Source organism: Arvicanthis niloticus, chromosome 10 (assembly GCF_011762505.2).
Source record: "Arvicanthis niloticus isolate mArvNil1 chromosome 10, mArvNil1.pat.X, whole genome shotgun sequence".
NCBI lineage: Eukaryota > Metazoa > Chordata > Mammalia > Rodentia > Muridae > Arvicanthis > Arvicanthis niloticus.
Window position 1 is genome coordinate 60419728 of NC_047667.1, and position 26776 is coordinate 60446503.

Sequence of the window (26776 nt, forward strand, 5' to 3'; positions counted from 1 at the left end):
GCACATCAATTATGATCATCATAATCACGGTCGTTAAGCTGAATGTTCATTATCATCAGGATGCTAGTGACAGCAGATTCAATCTCTGGGTGCAGTGGGAAAGCACTCACAGTCCCACCCAAGTTCCTACAGAAGGCGATGTGGCACATTAAATCCATGATGTGTTCCCTAGCCTACCACGTTCCCAAAGCGTGGCCGGGAAGGTCAGCTTTATGTTCTGTGCAATATGCTTAGTTCTTTAAACTAATTCTTTCGAGTGCTGAGTAGTTCTGAGCTTTGTAATGTATACAATCACGTTTGGGGTCCAAGTGTATGCGCAGATGAAGCGGAGGGAGGTCTAATGCCATAATTCAGCTCTAATTAGGCAGATGAGAAAGGAGCTAGCAACAAACCTTGGTACACAGACGCTTCTTCCAATTCAGATAAAGTACAGAGATGGTCACTTCTTTTTCAATAAATATGGACATGAATATTTTGACAAACGAAAGACGTTTTGAGTGTGTGAAGCTGTTGATTGTCAGACTCAGTTACCCAAACAGATAACATTAACACCAACTGACCAGAAGTGCCTTAGTTCACACTCACTCTGAGATCAGCACTATAGAGAATTATAATACTAAAGTATTTCCCTCATTCCAAAGTCTGATCACTTAAAACACTGAGTTAAAACCGAGTAGCTTAATTTGGTGCAGTTCACAAGTAGATTGAAGAAATGGGTAATTTGCACGATTTATTAATTATTTCATTATTTTCACTTTTTAAGCAATACAGTGTATGGTTAGGGGAATGGATCAGTGGATAAAGCACTCGCCAAGTAAGTGTGAGGACAGGAGTCTGACATAGCAGACATGGCGACCACCTGTCATCCTGGGCCAACAGACACCCCCTAGGAAAATTTGGTTAGTTAGACTGGCCAGAATCAAGAGGCTCCAGGAGACATGCAGCTTCAGAAGACAGAGCAGACAGCAAAGGAAGGAAGATACCTCACGTCAGCTTTGGATGCCCACACACATGCAAAACTGCTTCCATATATGCAAGCATGCTACACACAAAAACACATGCAAAAGAAAAAATACTTTTCATTACTGGCTCCAGGTTTTAGGGAAAATGGTATTATGTTCTCTCATTCACCGAATTTGTGAGGTTTTGTACAAAGCTCCTTGGAGAATTAAGAAAACAAAGGAAGTAATTATGCTAAGATTGTATGAATATGAAATGCATTTATATGAAATGAATATGAGATGAATTTATATGAATAGAAAAAGGCCTAAATGTATACTTGATTTTCTGCAATGGATATCCTTTAACCCGGCTGGCTAGCAAGTTACTTGAGACCTGTAGCTTCTCTGTTTAGAGACGGAAGAGGACGTCAATTCTTCGTGGCGTCCATCATGCTGACGAGGTGGGTACTTAACTAAATCCAACTGCATCACTAAAGCTGCTTTTGTTTGCTTTTGCAGTGCTGCAAACTGAACCCCAGACTTCTCACATGCTAAGTGAGAGCCTCGACAGACGCAGCCTCAGCCTCAGCCCTCCATGTGCACTGAAATGCATATAGATACTCCAAGCTCCCTGCACGTGAGTATTTCCAGATTTGTCTTTTATTCTTCTGCATTGTGAACCTAACAACTCCAGTCTCCCAAGATTATCTTTAACCCTCTCATAATAAGCTATGGTCTCTAATTCTCAAGATTAAGAAGTCATGTTTTCTTTTTTTTCTTTCTTTCTTTCTTTCTTTCTTTCTTTCTTTCTTTCTTTCTTTCTTTTTTTTTCTTTTTTGGTTTTTCGAGACAGGGTTTCTCTGTTGTAGTCCTGGCTGTCCTGGAACTCACTCTGTAGACCAGGCTGGCCTCGAACTCAGAAATTCACCTGCCTCTGCCTCCCAAGTGCTGGGATTAAAGGCGTGTGCCACCGCTGCCCGGCAGAAGTCATGTTTTCTAAAATTAAATTAACTGCTCTGTGTATTGACATGCACATGGAGTTCCTACACCCTGGAAGCAGATGCAGGGGGATCACTGCAAGTTTGAGCTCAAACTGATCTACATGGTGAGTTCCAGGCTAATGAGACACACACACTGCTTTTACTGTTTTAGAGGTGTAGAATGGCAAATAAGCCTACTCTTAAAGACATATTTTACCCAAGTTATTTAATATCAAGTCAAAATATAAAATATTTAAAATAACTCGAACTGATTATATCTGCCTAGACAGAGTAATCAGCCTTTAATAATTCTACATCACTAAGGTCTGTCAGATGATTCTGGGACAGAAGGCTGAAGATTTGATGCTCCAACGTTCGGTAGTATAGGGGCTTTCCAGGTGTTCAGCAGTCTCTATAAATTGGCTAAGTTTTAGAAGCTATGCTTAGTGCTTCCCATAATTTCAGCTAACTCAGTCATTCTGGATTTCTGATGGGGCTGAAGACCTATAGTCTCATAGCCAACCCTGGCTATTTACTTTGAGAATAAAAGATATGAGTGGATGGTTTTCAGCTGACATTCATTCTAAAGCCAAGAAAAAAGCCAGGTTCAAAACTAAGTGTTTTAGTTAGGAGAGATGACAGAGGTTCTGGTTAGTCAACAAAATGATGGACTGAGTATTATGACTATCTTGTACCTCACTGGTACAATTAGGAATAATTATGTTCTAATTGCATTTTGAGAGAAAAAAATTATTTTAACAGGAAGGGTGAAGCTAGGTGATGAGAGAGAGAAAGAGAGAGAAAGAGTTGTGGCATGGAGGCAGATGTTCACAGGTCTCCACCAGTCAAAGATAGTTTATATATCTAGGTTGGGTATTGGGTTACACTTCTGATTGAGCATTAACAAACTTATAAAGCCTTTGATTAACATTTTTAAAAAATGTATAAAAGCAAAAAGGAAAAGGGGGCATGGGATAGGGGTTTTCTACGGAGGGGAAATGGGGAAAGGGGATGGCCTCTGAAATGTAAATAAAATATAAAAATAAAAAATAAAATAAAATAAAATAACTCGAAGATTTAACAATCAGTGAAACAACTAATTCCTGATGTATAGATTATGTTTGGCCTCCTAGAAGAATGCTTTGTTTAGTTAGTACATCACTTGAAGAGCAAAGACGAGCCATGGGAAGGAATAGGGGAGAGAGGAGGGAGGAGGCTAAGCAGGGAGGAAGGGAGGCAAAGCCTGTTGGACTTTCTTAGTCCACACAGCGCTGGGGAGGCAGTGTTCCATTAACATTTACTGCGTCTCTATGCTTTCTTAACTTAATAATCATGAATTAAAGATAGTCTCTGGTGAGACTTCTAAAGCAATAAAATAAGCTATTCTCCCTTCTAGTGAGTATTCAAATGTTTTTCTGTTTCTATGACGTTGCTTAACTGAGACACACAAGTGCACAATGTTTTGGACTCCATTAAGGGAGTCAGCTGCAAAGCTCTGAGTGGAAGCGTGCCTCTACTCTGGGAAACAAACACTGCACAAGGATCTCTCCTACTGTTGACAGTCACTTATACATTCAAGGAAGAACAGCTCGCTGGATTCAAACAAATGGTTCAAAGGCACCACCGTGAAAAGTTACCTTGACTAGAAAAATGCAGTACACATCACATCTAGAAACGCAACAGAAAACATAGCAGTTAGAGCTCCTGTCTCATTTGTGTTCAGAAGGGCTGCATATTGGTAGAAAATGCCAAGAAAATGGTGGGATTTTATAAAACGACACAATAAACCACTCCTCAGGCTGACAATCAGTCCCTAGGGCAAATGACTTACCTCACTGCAGAGACCGTAGAGCAGCCATTACTAGTGTTGGAGAACCTTTAAACAGAACGGCTTAATAGTGACAGCTTAGAAGGTACCTCATGGATGGGGGAGGGCTCATGGAGCCTACGAGCTGATTTCCATTCCTGGAACTCAGACTAGAGAGAAGAGTGTCCTGAAAGCTGTCCTTAGACATCCATGTGTGTGACATGCATGAGCACACCCTCTCGTAAGCCCCACACTAATAACAATAAAAAATAAAAATGTTAAACATGTACCTTATGACATGTACAAATTCTTTACTCCCTCTCCCTCACAATCCCATATTCCCATTATAGATTAAGAAGGAATGAGGTGAGAAAACATGTCTTACAGGGAGACACAACATAGCAGAGACAACATGGTTTTCTGAGCTGATAAGGAGAATGATTCAACTTGGATGTGATCAGCCCTTTAACACAAGGCTGCACCAGAGCTGGGCTTAGAGGAGCAATGGCACTGACCTTGAACTAAATGGGAGATAAGCAGACAGGGTGGAGGCAGGCTGTGGGCTTCCTGTATTTTACAGGACTTGGCAACTGCTCTTCAAGAGAATGGAAGAATGATCCTGCAAGGCAACTCAGAAGCCCCCATGGCTGCTGCTGCTCCCACAGCCAGAAGAGAGAGGTGTCCTACAGTTATCAGAAGGCTAGGATGACTGCTCCCAATGTTCTAGGGTCCATGCCACCCCTAGCAGAGAGCCAGATAGCAGAGGCTTTGCAGTGGGACTTTGGCCCATCTCCAAGTCCTTGGAACCCACTATTCTATTCTCTGCTATGACGTCGACTTTCTAACTCACATGTAGCAGGTAGAATCTCTCTTTTTCTACCTGACCTTTGTCATTGGGCATAATGTCTTCCAGGTTCATCCATGTCATGAATAACAGCATTTCTTTGCTTCTTGTGGCACAATGCTATTCCACTGTGTGTGCACTCCACTTCCTTATGCATTTGTCTTTGGCAGCTGTCCTGGCTACTATTGACGTCGACTTTCTAACTCACATGTAGCAGGTAGAATCTCTCTTTTTCTACCTGACCTTTGTCATTGGGCATAATGTCTTCCAGGTTCATCCATGTCATGAATAACAGCATTTCTTTGCTTCTTGTGGCACAATGCTATTCCACTGTGTGTGCACTCCACTTCCTTATGCATTTGTCTTTGGCAGCTGTCCTGGCTACTATGAATGACGCTGCAGTGAACGTGGTGTTCTCTTACCTCTTTGACATATTAATGTCACTCCTTTTGGACTTTGGCTCAGAAGTCTGATTATTAGGTCAAACTATAGCACAAAGGCTGTTTTAACCTACACTTTGACAAACAGCACAAGGGTTTCATTTGCTCACAACTTGGCCAACATTTTCCTTCTTTTGGGGGCGGGGGAATTGTTATTCTATCAGGTATGAGATGTATATAGTAGTTTTGATTTGCATTTCAGTGATAATTTTAGTGATGATAAGTATCTGTCCTCGGAGCTGCTCACACATCTTGGATGTTGACCCTCATTACAATGTGTGGTTTCAGTATCTTCCTCATCCCACTGGCTGCCTCTGACTCTGCTGGTTGGTGGCGCTTCCCTCTCTGTTGGTTAGTGGTTCTTGTGTCTCTTGCTCTGCTAATTAGTGGTTCTTATGTCCAAGCTTTTTAGCTTGATAAGGTCTCATTCATTGCTTCTGCTACCAAGGCTTCCAAGGGCATATCCAGAGAGCATGGCTGAGTCCACTATCAAAGGTTTTTCTCTGTTTCAAGATTTATGTTAAAATCTTGAATGTGTTTTGAGTTGATGTGTTAATATGGTGAGAAGTGAAGATCCAGTTTCCCTTTTCTGCATCAGAATTTCTGTGTTCCTGGCACTGTCTGCTGAGTCGACTGTCCTTGTGCTATTGTATTTGTGTATTTATTTGTGTGGTTGAGGATTCGTTCAGAATACACATATGGGCATAGTTTCGCATCTTCATTCCTATGCCATAAGTCAGCGTGTCTCTGAATGCCCAGACCATGAATGCTCTTTTGATTACTATGGCAATGTATTGTCGTTTGAAATTATCTAGTGTGACACTTCCAACTTTGTTAATTTCGTTCACTTGATTTTCCAGGGCAATTCATTATGGCAGCAAGAACAAAGATATACCTTATAGACGCCTCTAAAATCTACATGTTCTGCACACGTTACAAATGTGCACAGTGCATACACATATGTGCCAAGTGTATACAGTCCACAGTCATATGCCAATCACTCATCTCCTTCCCTGCACATATAGGTACATATGCACAGAGATCGAGAGAGCAAGAAACATCTGCCCCCCATGGTCAATGATCCATTCTATACCAGGACTTCACATTCAAACTCCAACCTGATCACCTGACAAAGGCAGTGATTCTCCTCGTTGATTATAGGATTTATCACCATAAAACTACATTAAGAGCACAGTAATGCAAAGACCTAATGCAAATCTCTCATGGACACAGGTCAGCTACACTATCCTTACAAAAAGGACTTCCAATAAGTTTATAACTATGACTGTCACAGCTGTAATGCGAACAATTGAATCTGCTATCGCCAGTATCTATCTTCAGCCGTTTACAAGTGGCACCATGTCCTAATGCTGTCATTGCTGTCTACCTTAGCCATTTAAAGGAGCACCCTTTCTACTGCACCATGGACCCACCTTGCCAGAGATCCACTTCTTAGGGTCTTGACTGCGAAACTGCTTCTGTCCATAAGAGCTAGGATTGTACGTGCTCAACGAGTGGATCATTGGGATATACTTCTCCTTTTTATGGTAGGAAGAAAATGGCAAAAACCTGAAAAGACAATCAGGCAACATTCGTGATTAGATTTCCAGACAGATGATTCAAAGAAAACAAGGCTTTGGGAGCAGAACACATGCACTCTGCTTCAGCCCTGGCCACTGCTACAAGCACTGGCTTCTGGGACCCTTGCTCTCCTACTTGTCCAATGATGAAGACATCCAAAGTTTCCTAAAGGGATTTTTGTGAGTTTTAAATATATAGTGATGTTGAATGTCCAATTAACAATTTGAAGGTACCAGGCTTTTCAAAATTCATATTATAAACAAAATGGCACTTTAAAATTATATAAATCTCAAAAATGCAAATGCCAAAAAATAAAAACCACTACAGCAATTCAGGCAGTTCTTATTGAAATCAGGTTTCTGAAATCAAAGCTCATGTTACACCCCAAGTCAAGGCATATCTATCTGGCCAGGCGTACAACAGTGCTTTGGAGTCAGCCCACCCCTGCCTCCACCTCAGCTCTCCCCTGTTCCCAGCTCAGCTCTGCTTTGCTCCTGGACTTCCTTACCTAGTCACCTGACCTCCATGAGTCATGACTTCCACACAGAACTGCTATGAGCTACAAGTAATTGCATGTGAATGAACATTTAGCATGGCATCTGAAGAGGACACAGGCCGAACACATGCTGAGCAAGGTGCTAAGAGAAGTGTCCTGTTGCATCCAGCAGTGTTTTATTTTGATCTTTGTGATTAGTGTAGGTATGAGTGGTTCTACATGGAAGACTAAGTCTCACACTCTCATTGCCCAATCCCTGTAGTAGGCTCTTGGTACAACCTGGCAACCTCACACTCCCACAGTGCTGTCCCTGTGGTAAGCTTTCAGTGCATCCTGGTGACTTGCTCTGCGGGTCCTGCTAAATCTTCAGTGGAACTCAACAGAACTCAGTGAATAAGAGTAAAAGAACAGATGGTGTTAAGTATCCATGAGAAAGAAGACAGAAGACAAGAACACAAGCTGGAAACAGCAAGGGGTTCGTAGCAGGTGGGAAGAGTATTGGGAACATGTAACAATCAGAGAAAGTATGAGAAAAAGAATGTTAATATAAGTGTCACAAGAGAGTGATGCCCAAGAGAACTAAACTGCTATGTCCCGCAGGACTCTGGGAAATGCCTGGAACTGAAGCTGTGGTCACTGAAGACAGTGAGATGGATGAAGAAAGCTAAAGTGGGTGGATCAAAAGCATCCCCGGAAGTAAGTGAGGGCCTGGCTTTTGTGTTCCTGCTATGAACCCCATCCATGTATTCATTAAGAGATAGACTCAGATACACTGATATGAAGAGTTTGGCCCCCCAGCTGTCGCACCCCAGGACTGACACAGTGCAGTGTGCATCAGACTGAGGGAGCACTGGATGGAGTGGGTGAGCACTGGATAAAGTGAAGGGAGGATGGAGTGGGGGAGCACTGGACAAAGTGAAGGGAGATGGAGTGGAGTGGTACCCATGAAGTGTATCCCACAGTGCATCCATTTGCTTCTTCCTCTACTCATCTGTAAGCAGACTGTCAAGGGAACCTATGAAAACCATTGCAACTTCTCAAACATGTAGCAAACTTTCAGAGAAGTGTGCTCAAGGCTCAATCTTTGGAACTATTTTAATTAAAAGGTCATAGTGTGGTACAATAAAGTTTTTCCATCAAAAAGCCAATCACATTCAGTTTCTGTTAGATTTGTTTCATAACTGAAAAAATGTAGGAAAAAATAAAACCTCAGAGGAAACAGGTGTCAAAGTGTATATAGTAACCAGGACCCAAGGGGATATGGTGCCCAGGAAATAAGAACTGGTTGCGTTTTTCAAATAAAAAGAATATTAGAAAAAAGAAAAGCTTGAAAAAAATATATAGCAAGTTGAAGTTACTGAGAAAAATATTTTAAAATTTACAGTTTGGAAAAATAAAGTTGCGGTTGAGGAAATGATGATTAAGCCATTACTGTGTCCCAAACTTTTCACATAGTATATTTAATTAAAACAAGATATTTTAACCTCTAAGTCTAAATTAAAATTTCATTTATCACTGTCTTTATATGTCTGCTTAAGCAATAAATTTAGAAAAATGTCCTACCTCATTAATTTCTCTTTATTTTTAATTTCTACCAATGAACTCCTTTATATTTTCCAATAATATTTAGCATTTTAATAACCCAAATAGAAAGCTTTGAAGTTTACAAAGTTAGTTATGGAAGCATGAAGTTTTTGCATCTATGCATGAAAAACAGCTTTCATGAAGACAAATTGTAGTCTTTCCGATGCTAATTTGCACATGGGATGAACCTCACAGAGATGCAGAATTAACATGGTCCTAGTGTCCCTAAGTATTTGTAGATGGTAGTATGAGCAGCTACGTTTTAGTTTCTGTCTCTCCTTGAATGGTATTTCAATACAATTTTCTTTTGTGTCTGTGTAAAATTTGCTTATGTGCAAAATAAAGGCACAGACAAGGCATACAGATTAATCTTACTTTATTTTAACCACAGTGATTCATTGATGTCGAATATATGTGTGCTTTTAAAGATGTGTACATAGGTACATAAATTATATACTCAAAATATCTATAAGTTGCATCATCTTTAAATAACTTTTATCTTAAAATTAATGAATAATTTAACCCTCAAACAAATGGTTATGAAAATTTAAAACTCACAAAGTAGCTGATAGTCAATTTTTGGTTAGTATAAATTTATTTTAAGCTTTCTTCTACAAGCTGAAATATATCCTTCATGCTTCAGTGGGTGCTGCTCAATCGCCTGGACTCTACTCTCAGAAGATGTGGACCAGCCTATTGTTTCTACAATCTCACTAAAGATGCTGATCTGGAGAAATAAGCATTTATTACACTTTTAAACTTATTTCATGTATGTGCATGAGATGTGTGGGTTATGGAGACACGTAGAAGTCAGAGGACAACTTCAGAGTCTCTTCTTGCCTTCCACTGTGTGATACCAAGCAAATGGAGTAAGGTTGTGAGGCTTGCTGTTAAGCACCTACTTGCTAAGCTATCTCACTGGCCCAGATCTAAGAAAAACGTCTTCAAAGCAATGAGAGTTACAGGGACATATGCTGGTGACTTATCACTTGATGAGACAGTTCTAGATTTGCCAGAAGTCTTAGGAAGCAGTAGTTGAAGATGGTTTCAGAGAAGATGATCTATTGTAATAGACTTTGAATGTTAATTCACTTAATGTAATTTTCTAAATAATACCAACAAATTACCCCTTTTTCTGCCTTACAACTCTGTTTAATATCCCTTCTTTTCATATAATCTTATTACTGTCATTCATAATTCTAGGTTTCTCACCAACCCACTTATTTTTACTGGCAGGTAATTCAAATCTTCAAATCATGAAGCCCAATCTCCTATTGATTCAAGCCTCAAATCTTTAACCTTGCTTAGATTTTTTACACTGAACTCCATCTGTCCAGTTTTCTCTGTGCCCTACCCACCTTTCTAGCCAGTCTGTCTTCCTGTACCCTCCTGGCTCCATGCCTCGGCACATACTCCTCTTGAAATGTTGATCTGCTTCTGGTTTAACTCTCCTCTCTCCTGGACAGCTGAATTCACTTATCCCAGCCAGTCTTCTTTCTCTTGCCTAAATGTTTGTTCATTCAACCGACATTAAGGGGGATTTTTTTGTACAACTATCACTTTGAAAAGTACAGACGTGCGGTGGAAAATAGAGCATACTTGGAAAGAATTCTCCTTATAGGAGGAGACAGAGAACTGGGCGAGAGCACACAAAACAAAAAACGCGATGTCTGTGGTGGACAAAGCATATGCGACAACAAATGACCAGAGGAAGGCTGTGTTTGTTCATGCATGTGTGCATGTTGGTGTTCTTTATTCAAGGGAGCTGGAGACTGAGGGCAGGTTAGGCTTTTGCCTGCCAGAGCTGATTAAGGAAAGATGAGCCTATAGAAGTCAGGGAGTTGGTGACAATTAGTGTGTGTGTGTGTGTGTGTGTGTGTGAGTGTGTGTGTGTGTGTGTGTGTGTGTGTGTGTGTGTATTGCTCTGCCAATAGCTTAAATTAGCCAGATCTGTGGCTTAGAATCAACTGGAAAAATTTTCCAAACTCATATCCAATGAGCTGAACTTTTTGTGATTGAGATTCTGATTCTATATCTTTAACTACAAACCCCAAAGCGACACTTCACTATCCCTGACTAAGAACCACTGCCCTATCACTAAAGCAAATTCCAGAGACCTGTATTCAATCTTCTCTGTATAGTTTGTCCTCAAGGAGAAAGGCAGATTTTCATCACCATGGTGTTAGCCAGCAACTCCACACTGATGATTTCTCTATCTCTCCCTGCAGAAATGTCTTTCTTTAACACAAGAACCATGTTTTCCAATGCGCACTGGAGACACTGAGCAGTCCACAGCAGAAAACTCAAATAGCAAGCAGTGTGCTGCCTAACAAAAGCCTTCTTATCAGCCGGCTGCCTAACTTATTCATCCATCCACACTCCCTATTATTTTAAGTTAAGTCCATCACCATTTAATTAGTCATCTGAGTAGAAGCCATCAAGTCTTTTGATGGCTTTTGTTCTCCTCAGTCAGAATCCTGGCTCATGGCCTAACTCATAAGGAATAGATCTGACTCACATGACACATGCTCCTCCAACCCATACTTCATTCATGTGTTGATGGGATATGTCCATTGATTTAATATGGCTGTGTCCTAAGCACATTATTTAAGTGGGCTAGTTTGATAATTCAAATTAAGCCAAACAAATCCTTCACCACAAATATGACTGGAAAAAAAAACATTAGCTGTATCTTCTGCAGTCAAACTTCACAAAGTGCTTCAGAAGGGAAGAATGAACCACTGAGCTGTGTGCTTCAGGAATTGAAATGAAACATGTCATCTATGTTCCTGACCTTGCTTTATTTAGCCAACTTCTGGCAGCCTTCAGGTCTCTTCTAGTCTTCTATACCCCTTTGAACTCTAAGCTAAAATAAGCAAGGTCTGAGGGTTATCGTAGAACAAAAAAAAATTTGGGGGGGGGTTTACAATGTTTACCAATAAAAGGGGAGTAGGGCACACACAAAGGCCATTGACTTCACAGCCCAGAGAACCAGGAAGTTACCCTTTCCTTTGTACATTACTCACTCCATTAGAAGACTCCATATGGTTAGGATGAAGCCCGACAGAAGGACTAAAACATCTCTCAACACTTTCTCTGATTCCATATACTTTGTATAATATTCTCAAGTATATTGTTAAACAAGATACAAGTGACTAAATCACACCAATCCTGCAAAAGCTAAACTTCTTTACATTTTGAGGACTTTAAAGACAGGGCAGAACTCTAGTGTTCTCTGATCGTTTGTTGCAGACAATTTTGTTTCTTCCAAAGAGCAAGTCAACAAGAGAGCATGGCTCTCACCTCATGCCAGCAGAATAAAGGGTTCTTTTTTAGACAGAGTCTACAACTTAATTACAAAGGCTTATTAATTATATCCTCAGTGCTATGAGGTGCCAGAACTTCCTTAGAAAAATAAGCTAGGAAAGTGAAGGCAGCAATTGGTAAATTTCTACTGGAAGTTGGCTGGAGGGGGCCTAGATATCTTTGTCACAGAGTGCCGAGGCTCAGCCACCCTCTGAAGCGCCCATTGGATAATGTGATTGCACAGAGACCATTCTCCTCTAAGGCCTATTTGGGACAGCCTGTGCTAATGGGGTCATCTAAGTTAGCTTTTCACTTTAAAGGGCTCTGATGATTAATGAATGCTGCATGCTGTGCTGGTAATTAAAATAATGGGGAATTACAAATAAAAAGTTAAATTGTTAAGGAAACATACAAATATAAAATAATCCTTATTATCATTATATATAACAACAGTTCAAAAATGTGGAAATTATAAAGGTGCAAGGTGTTCTTTTTTAAAAATCACACAAGTAAATAAGTTATGCAATGCATCGTTTCCCCCTCTTCAGTATTCTTTACTGATACATCCCAGCAGATCTGACGCATAGGTAGCACATTTTAATGGCTTTTGAAATGAAGGTATTTTAATCTAGTTTTTAACCCTTCCCATAGCATTTTGTCCACACAGCACCTATGAAAAGATGCTGGTCTTAGAAACACTAGAGAATGTCTAGAAGTGAGTACTATAGCATTTATCAGAAGTCCCATCTAAGCCAAGCTGCAAACTTGCAGGATGTGCAAACAGATACAATTCACATGGTTTCCACGTTTCTCCATTAGTTTCTCAGGCCTGCTGGGGGAGCTCGGGAGTCAGATTGCTGGTTTACTTTGCTACTAAATATTTATAGGATGGTTCCCATTTCACCAACCCCTCTGGGTAATTATTGGAAATTAACAAGTTGAAATTTCCCAAAAGACAAATTATTCCTCTGATCCAGGGTTAGTATCTAGAACATATAAAGAACAAGAAACTGCAGAGAAATTTTCCCCTAATAGATTAAATAAGGATCACAAGAAGCCAATCACTGGGTGAGGAGGAGGTGGGCCTTCTGGGCCTGAGAGAGGCAGAGGGAAAGCAGGAGGAGGGACTTCCTTTTGTGAGGCAGGAGCAAGGCAACCAAGAGATAGGCTCGAGCTGTTAGTTCAGGTGGCAGAATCGGACAGGATTTGCTACTGGTAGACTTCTAACGGAATAGCTGGTGAATTTAGGATGCTAGATTCTGTGCCCAGCGATTGTGTTATCGATTGATTCTAAACTACGATTGTCTGCTGTTTTCCATCTAGTGGAGATTCAACTGAGTTCTGGGGAAAGGTAACTGGGGCAGAGTGTGGGTTTGTGAGAGTGCACCTCGGCTAGCCTTGGAAATTTGGGAGTGCTGAGCGGGTTTGGAAACAGCCGGCTGTTTGGTTAGATGACTGGAAATGTGAACAGGTTCCACAGCAAGTGAACTGCAAGTTGGGCAGTGAGACTGTTAGAGTGGAGAGTAAGTAGCCAGCGATAGCGTGGATTGTTTTTTTTAATAATACACACAATAAAAAACAGCTATTGCATTGGTAGTGTGCAGACTCTTTTCTGTTGCCAGCCTTCCCTTTAGCAACTGAGCCATCTCTCCAGACCAGAATGCTGTCTGAAATAAAAACAAGTTTAGTTCAGGCTTAGAGTTAATCTTGACACCTAATCTGGGCCTTTCAGTGATTTGAACACCTTTAGGGAAAGATTTTGTATATTTTGATACTATTATAAATTCCTATGCATTTGGTGAGTTAAATTTGATGAAAATCAGAAGTCTGAAATGAGTGTTAGTGAGCTGGAATAGAGGGCTGAAAAGCTGCCCTCCCTGTAGAGGCTCCAAGTAGAATCACGGTTTGCCTCTGAAATGTCTAACAGACTCGCATGCTTGAAAGGTTAGTCTTGGTGTAACTCTAACCAAGGATGGTAAAGACTTATATAATAAGAATATTAAGATGCACAAGACAGAAATCGAAGATGACAAGAGAGCATGGATGATCTCCCATGCTCATGGATTGGGAGTACTAGTATTACGAAATGGCCATGAAAGCCATCTACAGATTCAATGTAATCCCCATCAAAACTCTAACACAACTCTTCATAGAAGATGAAAAGCAATCTGGAACTTCTTATGAAAATACACACACACACACACACACACACGAAGATAGCTACAACAACCTAGAATAATAAAAAGAACTTCTGTAATTACCTGCATCATCCCAGATTTCAAATTGTATTACAGAGCCATAATAATGAAAAGAGGATGGCATTGGCAAGAAAACAGAAATGTTGGCCAACAGAATCAAATTAAAGATACAGACACAAAAGTCCACACACCTTACAGACACTGGATTTTTGACAAAGAATCCATAATCCATACTAGAGAAAAAGACAACATCTTCAACACATGGTGCAAATAACACTGGATGGCTGTGTGTAAAATTAAAATAGACCTTACTTATTGCCTTGCACAAAACTCAATTCCAAGTTGATCAAGGACCTCAATGTAAGACTGGCTATCCTGTATCTGGGAGAAGTGAAAGCAGGAAATTGGCTTGGACACATTAGCACAGAGGACTTTCTAAACAAAACACTGACAATACAGGCAACGATTAATAAATAAGGCCTTATGAGGCTAAAAAGCTTCTGTACGAGAACAACAACGAAAGAAACCATGATTAGGACAAAGCTGAAGCCTATAGAATGGGAAATTATATGGGTAGTATCTAAAATATATAAAGGAGTTAAAAACGCTGAATATCAACAAAACAAACCACCCAATTAAAAAGTGGAGAACAGAACTAAACAAATAGTTCTCGAAACAAGAAACAGAAATGCAAGAGTCACTTAAGAAATTGTTCAACACCCTTAGTCATCAGGGAAATACAAATAAAAATACTTTGAGATTTAATTTTACCCAGCCAGAATAGCCTGGATCAATAAAATAAATGACAGCACATGCAGACAAGGATATGGAGTTGCTGGTGGGAGTGGAAACTTCTATAGCCACTATGGAATTCAGTGGCAGTTCCTCAGGAAGCTAGGAATACCTACCTCAAGATCCAGCTATACCACTATTGCACATATGCCCAAAGAACATCCATGTTCATTGCTACTCCCTATTCGAAATAGCTAGCAATTGGAAACAACATAAATGTTCATCAACTAATGAATGGGTAATGAAAATGTGGTACCTTTATACAGTGGAATAAATTGTTCAGCTGTTGAGAAAATGAAATTATAAAACTTGCGGGAAAATGGATTGAGCCACACACACAAAAAATCTTGAATAAGTTGATCAAGACCTCCCCCCAATAAATGTTCCATGTTTTCTCTTTCATGTGTTGAGTTGTCTGTATGTTGTTCTACAGTCTGAATAACTATGGAGATTAGGTACTTAGGATGAATGGGGAGAGGAGGATCTACCAAGGAAGGAAAAATAGAATATATTATTACAGAGAGACAAAGAACAAATTAGAATAGGGGGGTTAAATAGAGAGATGGATGGGAAAGAAAGGCAAAGGAGGGATATGGGAGAGACATCCAACACTAAAGGTCATTTGAAAAACAAATAGAAACCTACTGTTGTCGAAGCTTTCTAAAATGTATACATATATAAAACAAGTTTAAATTGAGTCACCAAATAGTAGGGAAGGCAATGCCCCAAACTAGGCATTTTATGCCACCAAATAAAACCTTCATTTTCAGGAATGGGTTACATCTTCTTGCTGGACCTCATGGAAACCAGCAATCATCACAGGCTATTGCCTGGGTTATTGGTTGCTCTCTACAATCTGATGATAAGGTTCTATTGCAAAAGACAAAACTTATTTACGACACCAAACACAGAGAAGTCAAAGTGCTACACTACTAAAACTTCGTCCCTATTGATTAGCAATTATAGTACTGGAAGGCTCTTTGCACGGTACCTAAGTAGAAATGTAGTCATCAATATCACTCAGCTACAAATTCTGTTACCTACATCAGTAACTTGTCTGCAAGAAATATTGAGTGTGATCGTGGCACAAATGTTATAGGAACAACCAATCACTTTTTAAATTGTATGTATGGCCAACTGTTCTGTGAGATGGAACTCATACCTAACACTGCTAAAGTAGCTAAGAACCTAAGACTATACTAGGCCATGGGCTTAGGGGAAAACTATTGCTATTTTGTTAATTGAGAATAGCAACATAACATCCTAATGACATTCTGCTATATCCACAGGTGCCTCCCTCAACCATATCAGAGAAGTCTTCTCTGATACGCAGTACTTGGACATTAACACAGAGACCTCCAAGTGTATAATTTGTAGAAAGTGAGAGACTTTGGAACATTCAGAACCCTGTCCTCAAGGCTCAGAAAGCTATGCAGAAGAGGTAGAAAGATTGTAAGAGCCAGACATAGTGGATGACTCCTGAGAAACAGTGTCGTCCAGACATAAGACTGGCACATACATGATCTCACAGAGATGGTGGCAGCACTCAAAACACATGCACAGGTTCAAGCCAGATGGGGTCCCAGAACTGAGAGGGGGAAATGAAAATGGGGTCCTACTCCTAACTAAGAAGCTTTCTGCAATTGATACTTCTGACAAAGGGAGAACAGGTGTTCTCCATTGGTGTATATCCATCATACTGCAGAGTAGACCCCATGCCCAGGAACACAACACAAATGGAACTCAATGGTATTTTATGAATTTCTTGTATCATTTTGGCTTTGTGGGCATTTGTTTTTTGTCTTATGGGTTTTTATTTCAATTTTCATTTATGTACTTTTATGGGATATTGTAGGACTTTTTTTCTTATTCATTTTGTTTATTGAAAGGGGGAGAGAAAAATAACAAAGTTGGGTGGGCAAGGAGGTGGGGAGGTCTAGGAAGATTTGGGAAAGGGGAGAACCTGATCAGAATACATTCTATGAAAAAAATATTTTTCATTAAAAAAAAAAAAAGCCATAGAAAGTTTTGGGAGCAAACAAAATAGCATCGTTGCCTTTCATTAGTAAAAGTAGGTGGGTAAGACAGGTGGCCTTTTATGGCCATGATTAAAATAGGAAATTATAAATTCTTACATTAAGATTCAAAATAGAAAGAAGAAAAAGAAGACATGGTGTTGAATTTGAAAGTTCCTTGCAAGATGGAATGCAGAGAGCTTCAGCACTGACAGGTTTTGGAGAGGGAGGGGAGGGGAGCACAGCCCACCTGCTGCAGGTAGATGGGCCGCAGTTTACACTCACATCAAGGACAAGGTAGCTGGTCACACTGCATGGGCAGTCTGGAAACAAGAGATGAAAGCTGCCTCTTAGCTGCCTCTCTCCTCCATTCATTCTGGTACCCCGTCCACAGAGTGGTGCTACCTATACTTAAGGTGGGCCCGTCCAACTCAGTTAATGCCACTGGGTGCTGACAAACTACCTGAGCCACCTCAGCTCTGGTTTTGACACTGTTCTGCTCTGAGTTGCAACATGTTTTCTGTCATGAGGAAGTATTTCACTCTTAAAATGTCACAATGATTTAATTAATGAAAACAAAGACCTTTTTGACTTCCTTCCAAACTGTTTAAAATTAATTTTGTTAACAATGGCACACATGTACACACATATTCTGGGAGCTCTCCCCTCTCTTCTGTCTGGGCTCCCATCTGTATCAGCCACCCTCATCACTACCAGTTCCTTCCCCAGACTCATGACTCTGGGCTCTGGAAAACAAACGCTTGTTGTTTGTGTACAAGAAATTCTCCATATGTAGTTTTCAAATTTATACATCTCTGCATTGAGTTAAAATGTTTAACTCTTAAAAGCCTTGTGCTAAACTGTTTGATTTTGAAAATTATCATTTGTGTTACTGACAAGTTTCATAAAGAAACAAACAAACAAAAACCATTCCATGAATTTAGTTTGGGATTAAGACAAAATTCCTACTGGTTTTTGAAATGACTGTAAATATACTTTTGCCACTTTGTACTATGTACTTATGCAAAACCATAATGTCAGAATTGGTGATTTGAAATCAAAACACTGCAGACGCTCTGTTTCCTGCTCAAACACTCGAGTGAGTTCAGTTCTGTATCCAACACAAGTACACCCATCTTACTGAATCCAATTTGCTTTAACCTTTAGTATATAGCAAATTGTACATAAAATTGTTTTAAATTAATTTCCTTTTTATTTATTATCAGTTATTTGTATAACTAATAATTTCACAAGTAGTGAAAATTTCTGATGTCTGTAGTGTGTGAAGCCAAACCTCCTGTATTTGTAACATGATTTCCTTCTCCTCCTTGGATAGCTGTTGTGCAGGAGTATGAGGCCTGTAGCATATGTAAAATGTGTGTGTGTGTGTGTGTGGTGTGATGTCTCTAAAATTGTGTGCACAGGTGTGTGCACCTATGTGCAACTTTGCAGATGCCAGAAGACAATGGTGTATATTCTCTCTGCCTTATTTCTTTGAAACAGAGCTCTCGCTGAACCTGAGACTAGACTATCAGAGAACAACCTCAGTGATCCTCCTGTCTGTCCCTCAAAGTGTAGTGTCATAGGTACACATGGCCACCTTTTCAGCATGTGTGCTGGGGATCTGAACTCTGTACCTCGGCTTATGCAGCAAATACTATCATCCACTAAGCAGTCTTTCACTTCATAGATAATTAATGGTTATTTTTATTTAGATCTTCCTAAATTCCTAGGTCTCATTACAACCCTTTAAGGTAACACTCCTGTGGCAGACAGAGAAATAGAGGCACAGCAACACACTGCTGATGTAAGCCAGTCAGAAGAGCAGACGGCTGATTTGAGGGGAGTCCTAAGACTGCACAGTGGGGGAGTCAGCATCTGAACTCACATCTTCCTAATAAAATGCATGCCATCTCTATGACGACATGAAAGCAAAGGCATTGTACAAGGTGCTGCTGCACTATCCTTGAAATCAGAAAGCCTGCCTTTCCTGCTGGACACATAGATGGCTACTGAAGAAGCCTTCAGCTGGTAACAAACATCCTCCTTTTGACTTCTTATGGTAATTTCTTAATGTAGGAAAAGGGTTTCACATTTAAGAAATACATCTCTATGGAAAGTATAAACTTTTTTTCTATAATTATCATAAGCAGAGGTGAAAAGGCCCAGTTCTAACATTTCTACATACAATGCAATTTTGGATTATCCACCACATAAAAATACAAGTGTTTCAGAAGACGCTACGAAGCATCAGTATTTCATGCCTTCCAGCAGTGGAGCAGGCCGTGGGCTAATTGCTGAAAGCAGTTGCTTAGACATGCTGCTAAAAGCACACGTGGTCTAACCTCAGTGAGTTCATCAGCAATTCCAACCTACCTTGCTTCTGAGAGGCTTGCTAATCTCAGAAATCCCTTTCAGTATGCTAAGGCTTCAGCACAAAGGATCTTTTCAAAATTCACAGGGACCCATGTAACTTAAAGGTGCTCTATGCAGCGTCTCCAAGCACCTTCCTTTGGGAAAAACACTGGTGTTTGATCTTTCAAGGCCAATCAAGAAAATTCTAAAAGAAGGCATCATGGGGCTTTGAAAAGTGCTGGCTTCTATGTGTGCAGCAACTGGACAGCCAACTGCATCAATGATTTTGGTAATTACTCTTTTCTTTTATACACTTTGCATTATTGAAAATAGAAAAGTAATTCTGAGCTGGGCATAGTGATACACCTGAAACCGGTACAGACGAGAACAAGGAAGGATGAGCCAAGGTTAGGGATAGCCTGAGCTATACAGCAAGGGGGCCCCATCTCAAAACGAAAGCAAACGAACTTTAGGACATAGCTCCTTATGTATTTATGACTAAGCTAAATATTTTTGCTTCAATTTGAGTGGTACCATCATATGTAATTTCTGAGGTAAATCTATATATTTTCTTCAAAACTACTTGGCGAAAGTATTTTTTTACTTTTGATACACTGGGTTAACTTGATCTTGATCAGATGCTGAAAGAATCTGCTAAACAGGCTGCAGTTGGTTTTCATGACAAATAGTGGCTCTAAAATAAACCTAGACAATTCCATAGGATGTATGATCATTTTATCTTTATCTAAGTTTGTAAACATTTTTATTTTTCAAGATTTGTTTAAAGCTTCTTGACCAAAATAAGTCGTGTGTATCTTACTTGACTGACAAAATGATCGAAAACCCAGTGTGCAGGAGAAATGCTGCCGGGAGCCAAACCCAGGAAATTACCTGGTGTTTTAGAAAGTCTAGTCAGTACAAGGTTAAGAAAGGACATTCACAGGTCTCAGGTCCCAGGAACCTAAAGAACGTCTGGCATTTCCTTGGAGCTGGTTATGACAGTGGGATGGTCTAGGGCAATAAGGTTATGACAGTGGGATGGTCTAGGGCAATAAGGATATGACAGTGGACTGGTCTTAGACGATAAGGATTCCATAGTGGGATGGCCCTAAGCAATGACCCTCGCCCAAACTTCCCGGTTTGCTGTGTCTTTATAACCTGTCCCCAAAATTAAAGTTTCAGAGCTTGATCAGAACCCAGACTTGTTCTCATTCTTTGTGTCTCTTGTCCTTTCATTCGTTCGCCCCCTTCCCTAAGGTCTCGTCGAATCCCCAAGGGCCGGGGCACTTGGCGCCCGACGTGTGGCCTTGTGGGTCGGGGTCCGATCGAACGTTGCTTCCACAGGGACGTCCTGAAAGCATAGGATCGACGCTTCTCTGGAGAGAAGAGAGAAGATCCGCATTGTGATCACTGCAGAGTCACCCGCCTGTGAGATTGATCCGGTGAAGGTAAGAAAAAGCAACGCAATTATGGGACAAGCATTGAGCAAACATGATTTGTTCTTAAAGGGTCTCAAGGAGTCCCTCAAGGCACGAGGAGTAAAGGTTAAGAAAAAAGGATCTTAGAAAAGACAAATAGAATAGAGTTAGTTTAGAATAGAGTTAGAATAGAGAGTTAGAATAGAGAGATAGGATAGAATTTTTCCCTTTTCCCAAATAGAAAAGACAGAATAGAGTTAGTTAGAATAGTGAGTTAGGTTAGTTAGAATAGAGCTAGCATAGAGAGTTAGAACAGAAGATAGAAATAGAGATAGAATAGAATTTTTCCCTTTTCCCAAATAGAAAAGATTTCATTGGTGATGTTTGTTGATGTTTCCCCAAGAGGAGACTATTGATGAAAAAAATGCTACACCTCCTAAGAAGGAGATAAAAACATTAAACCTTGGAGATGAAGGAGAGAAAGGGCTAATGCAGTTGTCCACTCTCTGGCCGTGTTAGCAAAAGAAAAGAAAAAGGCGATTTTAGAGCCCTCCTGGGAGCAGGAGAAGATCAGGAGACTGTCCTGCTTTTTCTCTGGCTCCTACGGGAGAGACCCTCAGTACTGCTCTCTATGTCTGTTTTTTGTCCTTGGTGCACCAGTCTGTCCATGTCTGTCAGTTTATGTCTGTGTTTTTGTTTTGTTGCTTGAATGTTGTTCCATGTTTCATGTTTAAAAGAAAATGGTTAAAATTTTATCTGCTGTTTGTTCAGCCCTTGATTTAGTTTTTAAGAGAGAGAGAGAGAGAGAGAGAGAGAGAGAGAGAGAGAGAGAGAGAACAAGAGAGAGAGAGAGAAAGTAAAAGTAAAAAGCAGTTTCAATTGGCCTTTGGAGCCCTGCACTTGTGGTTAGGAGTCTAGCACAGCTGGAGAAGCCCTGCCATGGTTTCATTGATATAAAAGCCACTCATAAAGGGGCCAGCAGGTTTTTTTTATGGCTTCTATGGTAAGGAGCTAATGGATGTTTCTCCTAGAAAAATCTGTGACTATGATTATTGGGTTCAACAGGTTACAAGGTGCTTCTCTTGAAATTACAGCTAGAAAAAGCAAGAAAAAATTTGTTTAGTCTAAATATATGTGCAGCCACTTCATTTTTGCTTCGGACTGGTTTCAGAAGTATAAAATGTTCTGCATTTCTTATATATAGATTATTTGCCTATAAGTTATTGGGTATGATTTAAAATTTTTTTTTTGCAACTTTGGTAACAGAAAGTTGGCTTAAAACTGGTAACTCAGGGTAGGAGTCATTCAGAAACCAGATGTATAAAGATAGGATTTAAAACAATGTCTCTTTAAGAGGTATTAAAAGCTGCACTATCATGCATTCATATATAAGAACTGATAGCCAAACTTAGTAACATGAAAGTAATGTACTTGGTGTTGATTTTAGAGAAAATAAATTGTTTATATTGTTAAAAATCAGTTTGGTTTCCCAAAATTATGGTTACACTCTAATACTGCAAAAGAAACTAAAAAATATAGTTAAACTGAGATCTCAGTGGGAGTTTTATCTAGAACACACACGGCTCTGATAAACCATTTTAAGAATTTATAGATAGGCTGCTAAAAGCGCTGGTAGAAATTTTAGAGACCCCAGGCAGGAGATGTTTTTTACACATTTGGCTTATGAGAATGCTAACTTTAGTCCAAACCATGCTTTCACAGCGCTGAGGTGATAAGGAATGTTCTAGGTATGGAGACACGGGTCATTTTCAGAAAGACTGTCCAAAAAATAGAGGCATAGACAGACAGCAGAATTACTCCCCTGGAATTTGTCCTCAGTACAGGAAGGATAATCGTTGGGCCAGGCCTCAAGAAATAGGCCCAGATTAAGAATTCTCACACTTGAGTTAAGACAAAGCTCAGAATGGGCTCAGCAAAAGCTTGTGTGACATTCCTTTTGTCATGTCACTCTGACTAGCCCTTAGAAAGGTGTTTTCCAAAATTAGTTTATTACATTGCTTCTTCCTTAGGGAAGAAAGGTCAGCCTCAGACCCAAAGACATTCACAACAAACAATTTATGGGCCAGAAGTTATATAATGATCATGCTGGAGAAATTAAAATTATGCCTGCTTTCCTCCATAGCATAGCTGTGCCTGCTAATAAAAGAATTGCTCAAAACAAAGAATTAATCCAAAACAAAGTTCAAACTTAAGATTTATGAAACTTGTGGGATATTGCAGCCTGATTTGCCTACTCCAGCTGCCATTCCAAAAAATGCATATAGAATTATTATAAATTTAGAACAGTGTTTTTATACTGTTTCTTTACATCCTGGTGAAGGTGAGGGGTTTGCACTCAGTAAGTATGCTTATAATTTTTGAGAGCCCATGAAGTGATATCATTAGAAAGTTTTGCTTCAAGGGATGGCTAATAGCCTTACATTATGTACAAAATTTGCTGTTGCTTTAATATAAAAAGTTAAGAGTTTGAATCTTTCAGTGTATATTGTTCATTGCATGGTATTTTATTAGTTGATCTCTCTGAAGGAGTTTTAATGCAAGCCTTTGTGCTCATACAACGAGCTTTAAATTTTTGGGAGTGCTTGTTGCTCCAGAAAATATTCAAAGGCAGAAAATATTTACAGACAGCTCACCTAATGGGAAGACTATATATATAATTGGATCACATGTTCATTTTCTTAAGTTTCCCCTGCTTCAGCAGAAATAATTGAATTATGTGCTGTAGCCACTGTTTGAAATGCTGAAAAAAAAATCAAGCTTTCAATTTGTATACTCATAGCCAGTATATTATAGCTCATGGTTTATAATTGCTTAAAATTGTTCCTTTTTAAGATATTGCTAATTCTCAAGTTTTACAAATACAGCTTAATTTAAGAAACATGTACTTTTCCTTAACTTTATAAGATATTTAAGAACTCACGTTGGATTGCCTGGACCCCAGGGCAATGCCACAGCAGATTTGTATACCAGGCAGATTATAAGCCTCACAGTAACAATTGGCCAAACAATCTTATTCTTTATATCATCAAAATAGTAATACCTTGAGACAATAATTTGATATTTCTAGAGAGTGTGCAAGTCAAATTGCAAAAACTTGTTCTCTGTGTCCTCAATGTTTTAATAATGATGTTAATCCTTGAGGACTTATACATAATCAATTATAGCAAGTGAATGTTACCCATTTCTGATTTTGGAAAATTAAAACATGTACATGTGAATTGACACCTTTTCAGGCTTTCTAGTTGCAAATGCTTTAAGAGGAGAAGCAACTAAAAATGTAATTAGTTACTGCCTACATTATCTTTCTATGCTTGGTGTTCCATATCAGATTAAGAGAGAATATGGAACTGGCTATTGCAGTCGGACATTTGAGATGTTTTGTTGACAATTTAATATTACCCATATTACTGGGATTCCTTATAATCTTCAAGGACAAGGTATTGTGAAACAGGTATCGTGGAACTTTAAAATAATATCTTCATAACTCTCTGAGTGTGGAAGGAGCAGCTACTGTTGCTTCTGCCCTGGTTTTGCAAGGAACTCAAAAAAAAATTGGCTTTTAAGAAACCAAAGAGTGGGAGTTATACCTCCAGAAAGGGTCTCCTAGAAATATTCTCCATCATGCTTTGTTGTTCTCAATTTTCTAAATCTGGACGCTCATGGAAAATCTGCTGCCGATCACCTCTGGCACCCTGAGACTAATAAAAATTATGCCACAGTTATATGGAAGGACTTTTTTTACCTTTAAATGGAATGGCCTAGATTCAGTTCTCATATGGGGCTGAGGATTGATATGTCTGTTTGATACCAAAGAAGGCGCGGCTAGATGGCTGTCAGAAAGATTGGCGAAACAAACAGATACCTCCACAAAGCCAGACCCAACTGTAGATAAAATGGATAACAATTGAAATCCAGGGAAGAGAAATCTCCCTGAGAATTCCCTTCTTTTTCCTTTCCAGATAAAAATGAGCCACCCATGGTATTCACTGTTGGAAGTTCTGATCCTGATGCAGGCCTCGGGACTTGTACTACTCAGAACCTTGACGGGCCATTGACAGGGACATCGAACAGCTAGAGATTGGCATCAGAGAAAAATCTCTCATCTGCTTTTCCTTCAGCAAGGGGGGCTCTGTGCCACCCCCCAAGGAGGAATGCTGTTTTTATACTGACTGACTAAACTGGGGTAGTTAGAGATAGTGTGGTCAAGATCAGAAAGAGATTAGAATGTCAAAAAAAACAGCGAGAACAAGAAAAAGTAGTTTTCTGCCTCTCCTTGGCTTACTACCCTTCTCCCTTCCATCCTGGGCCTTGTGATCAGTTCCCTTCGCCTTTTGGCTTTCCACCCGTGGGCCTTTAACAGACTCACTGGCTTTATAAAACAACAAATTGACTCCTTGGCATCTAAAAGTATATTATCATAGACTTGATTCGGCTGATAGAGGCTTGGCTGAGCCTTGCGATGACATATCTCTTTTAGGAGCTGCATAGAACTCAGATCTATGCACGTTGGTTCGGCATGGCATGGACACAACGTGGGTACTGCAAGGGGTGCATGATGAGGTACCGCAGGGGGAGGACCCAAATTGTCCGCTTCTGAGTCCCCTGAAAAGCAAACCTGATTGCATAGAGGTTGGTGTTGATTTCTTGTGTCTCAAAGGAGCCAACTAGGACTCTCGATATCCTACATGGCCCATAAGACAAATAACCCTCTCCTCCCCAAAAAGACACCATTACAAACGATACTGGGAGGATCAGGTCAATGCTTTCCCCCTCTGGTCAATGCCCATTTATCTGCCAATGAGATTTCTTAATGTCTGCATTTGCCTGCCAGCCTCGTTTAAAATTGTTAAAAGGGAGCAGATGCCGGGAGCCAAACCCAGGAAATTACCTGGTATTTTAGAAAGTCTAGTCAGTACAAGGTTAAGAAAGGACATTCACAGGTCTCAGGTCCCAGGAACCTAAAGAACGTCTGGCATTTCCTTGGAGCTGGTTATGACAGTGGGATGGTCTAGGGCAATAAGGATATGACAGTGAACTGGTCTTAGACGATAAGGATTCCATAGTGGGATGGCCCTAAGCAATGACCCTCGCCCAAACTTCCCGGTTTGCTGTGTCTTTATAACCTGCCCCCAAAATTAAAGTTTCAGAGCTTGATCAGAACCCAGACTTGCTCTCATTCTTTGTGTCTCTTGTCCTTTCATTCGTTCGCCCCCTTCCCTAAGGTCTCGTCGAATCCCCGAGGGCCGGGGCAAAATGCCATTCTTGTTTCTTTATAAACACATTTTAATGCATTTGTAATTGCTATTGTGTAAGTTACAGCCATGTAACGTACAGCGGTGGTTAGTAGTTATTGTCTATGGCATACTATGGTATAGTATGCCACTATGTAGAAATTTATACTAGTAATTTATATCATACTAAATTATTACATTATAATTAAAATTACCTGTATTATTACCATAATCACTTAGTACACAAAACACTAAAATACTGTGTGATGCACTGCAATAATGATTACAGAGACAGTCTAGGATAATAACAATGAGGCCATTGTAGATTTACAAGGGTCCACTATAAGTCACATGGGACTCTGTTGTGGACAAAGTACCGTAAGAGAACGGAAACATGGAAGAGAAGGATGTTACTTGCTAGTGCCCAAGCCACTACTGCCACTATATGATTTAACACTTACTCTGCTGACGGGTTAGCCTTCATACCTGTCTTCATTCTGCTCAGTTATGAACTAACATTTTTCACTGGACCTAATTTAAAAAACCATTTCACACTGTTGTGTTTAAGCACAACTAGCCCACAGAAGATGTGTTTGTTTTACTGGATGTTATTTTGAAAGCATCACAAAGAAATGTGTGCTCATTAAAGACAAAGATTTTATCCTCAGACATGCACGGTTGTCATTATCCTCTGAGTGCCACTGGTATTCCTCTCCTCTTCTACGAGGAGAGGAGAGGATTTGCGTTTGGCCTCGGAGAGGTGTGCA

General features: G+C 39.9%; 1 protein-coding gene across 3 annotated transcripts in view; it reads right to left on the reverse strand.

Moving 5' to 3' along the window:
• Nucleotides 1–26776, reverse strand: part of Spata17 (spermatogenesis associated 17) — a 198535-nt gene that overhangs the window by 64006 nt on the left and 107753 nt on the right. For all 3 annotated transcript variants that reach the window (XR_013112958.1, XR_013112959.1, XM_076941585.1), the window contains exon 9: nt 6446–6581. Coding sequence is in view for 1 of the 3 variants with exons in the window: in XM_076941585.1 (XP_076797700.1) it covers nt 6446–6581 (136 nt within the window). In the remaining 2 variants the exon portion in view is untranslated. The remainder of the gene's footprint in view (nt 1–6445; nt 6582–26776) is intronic.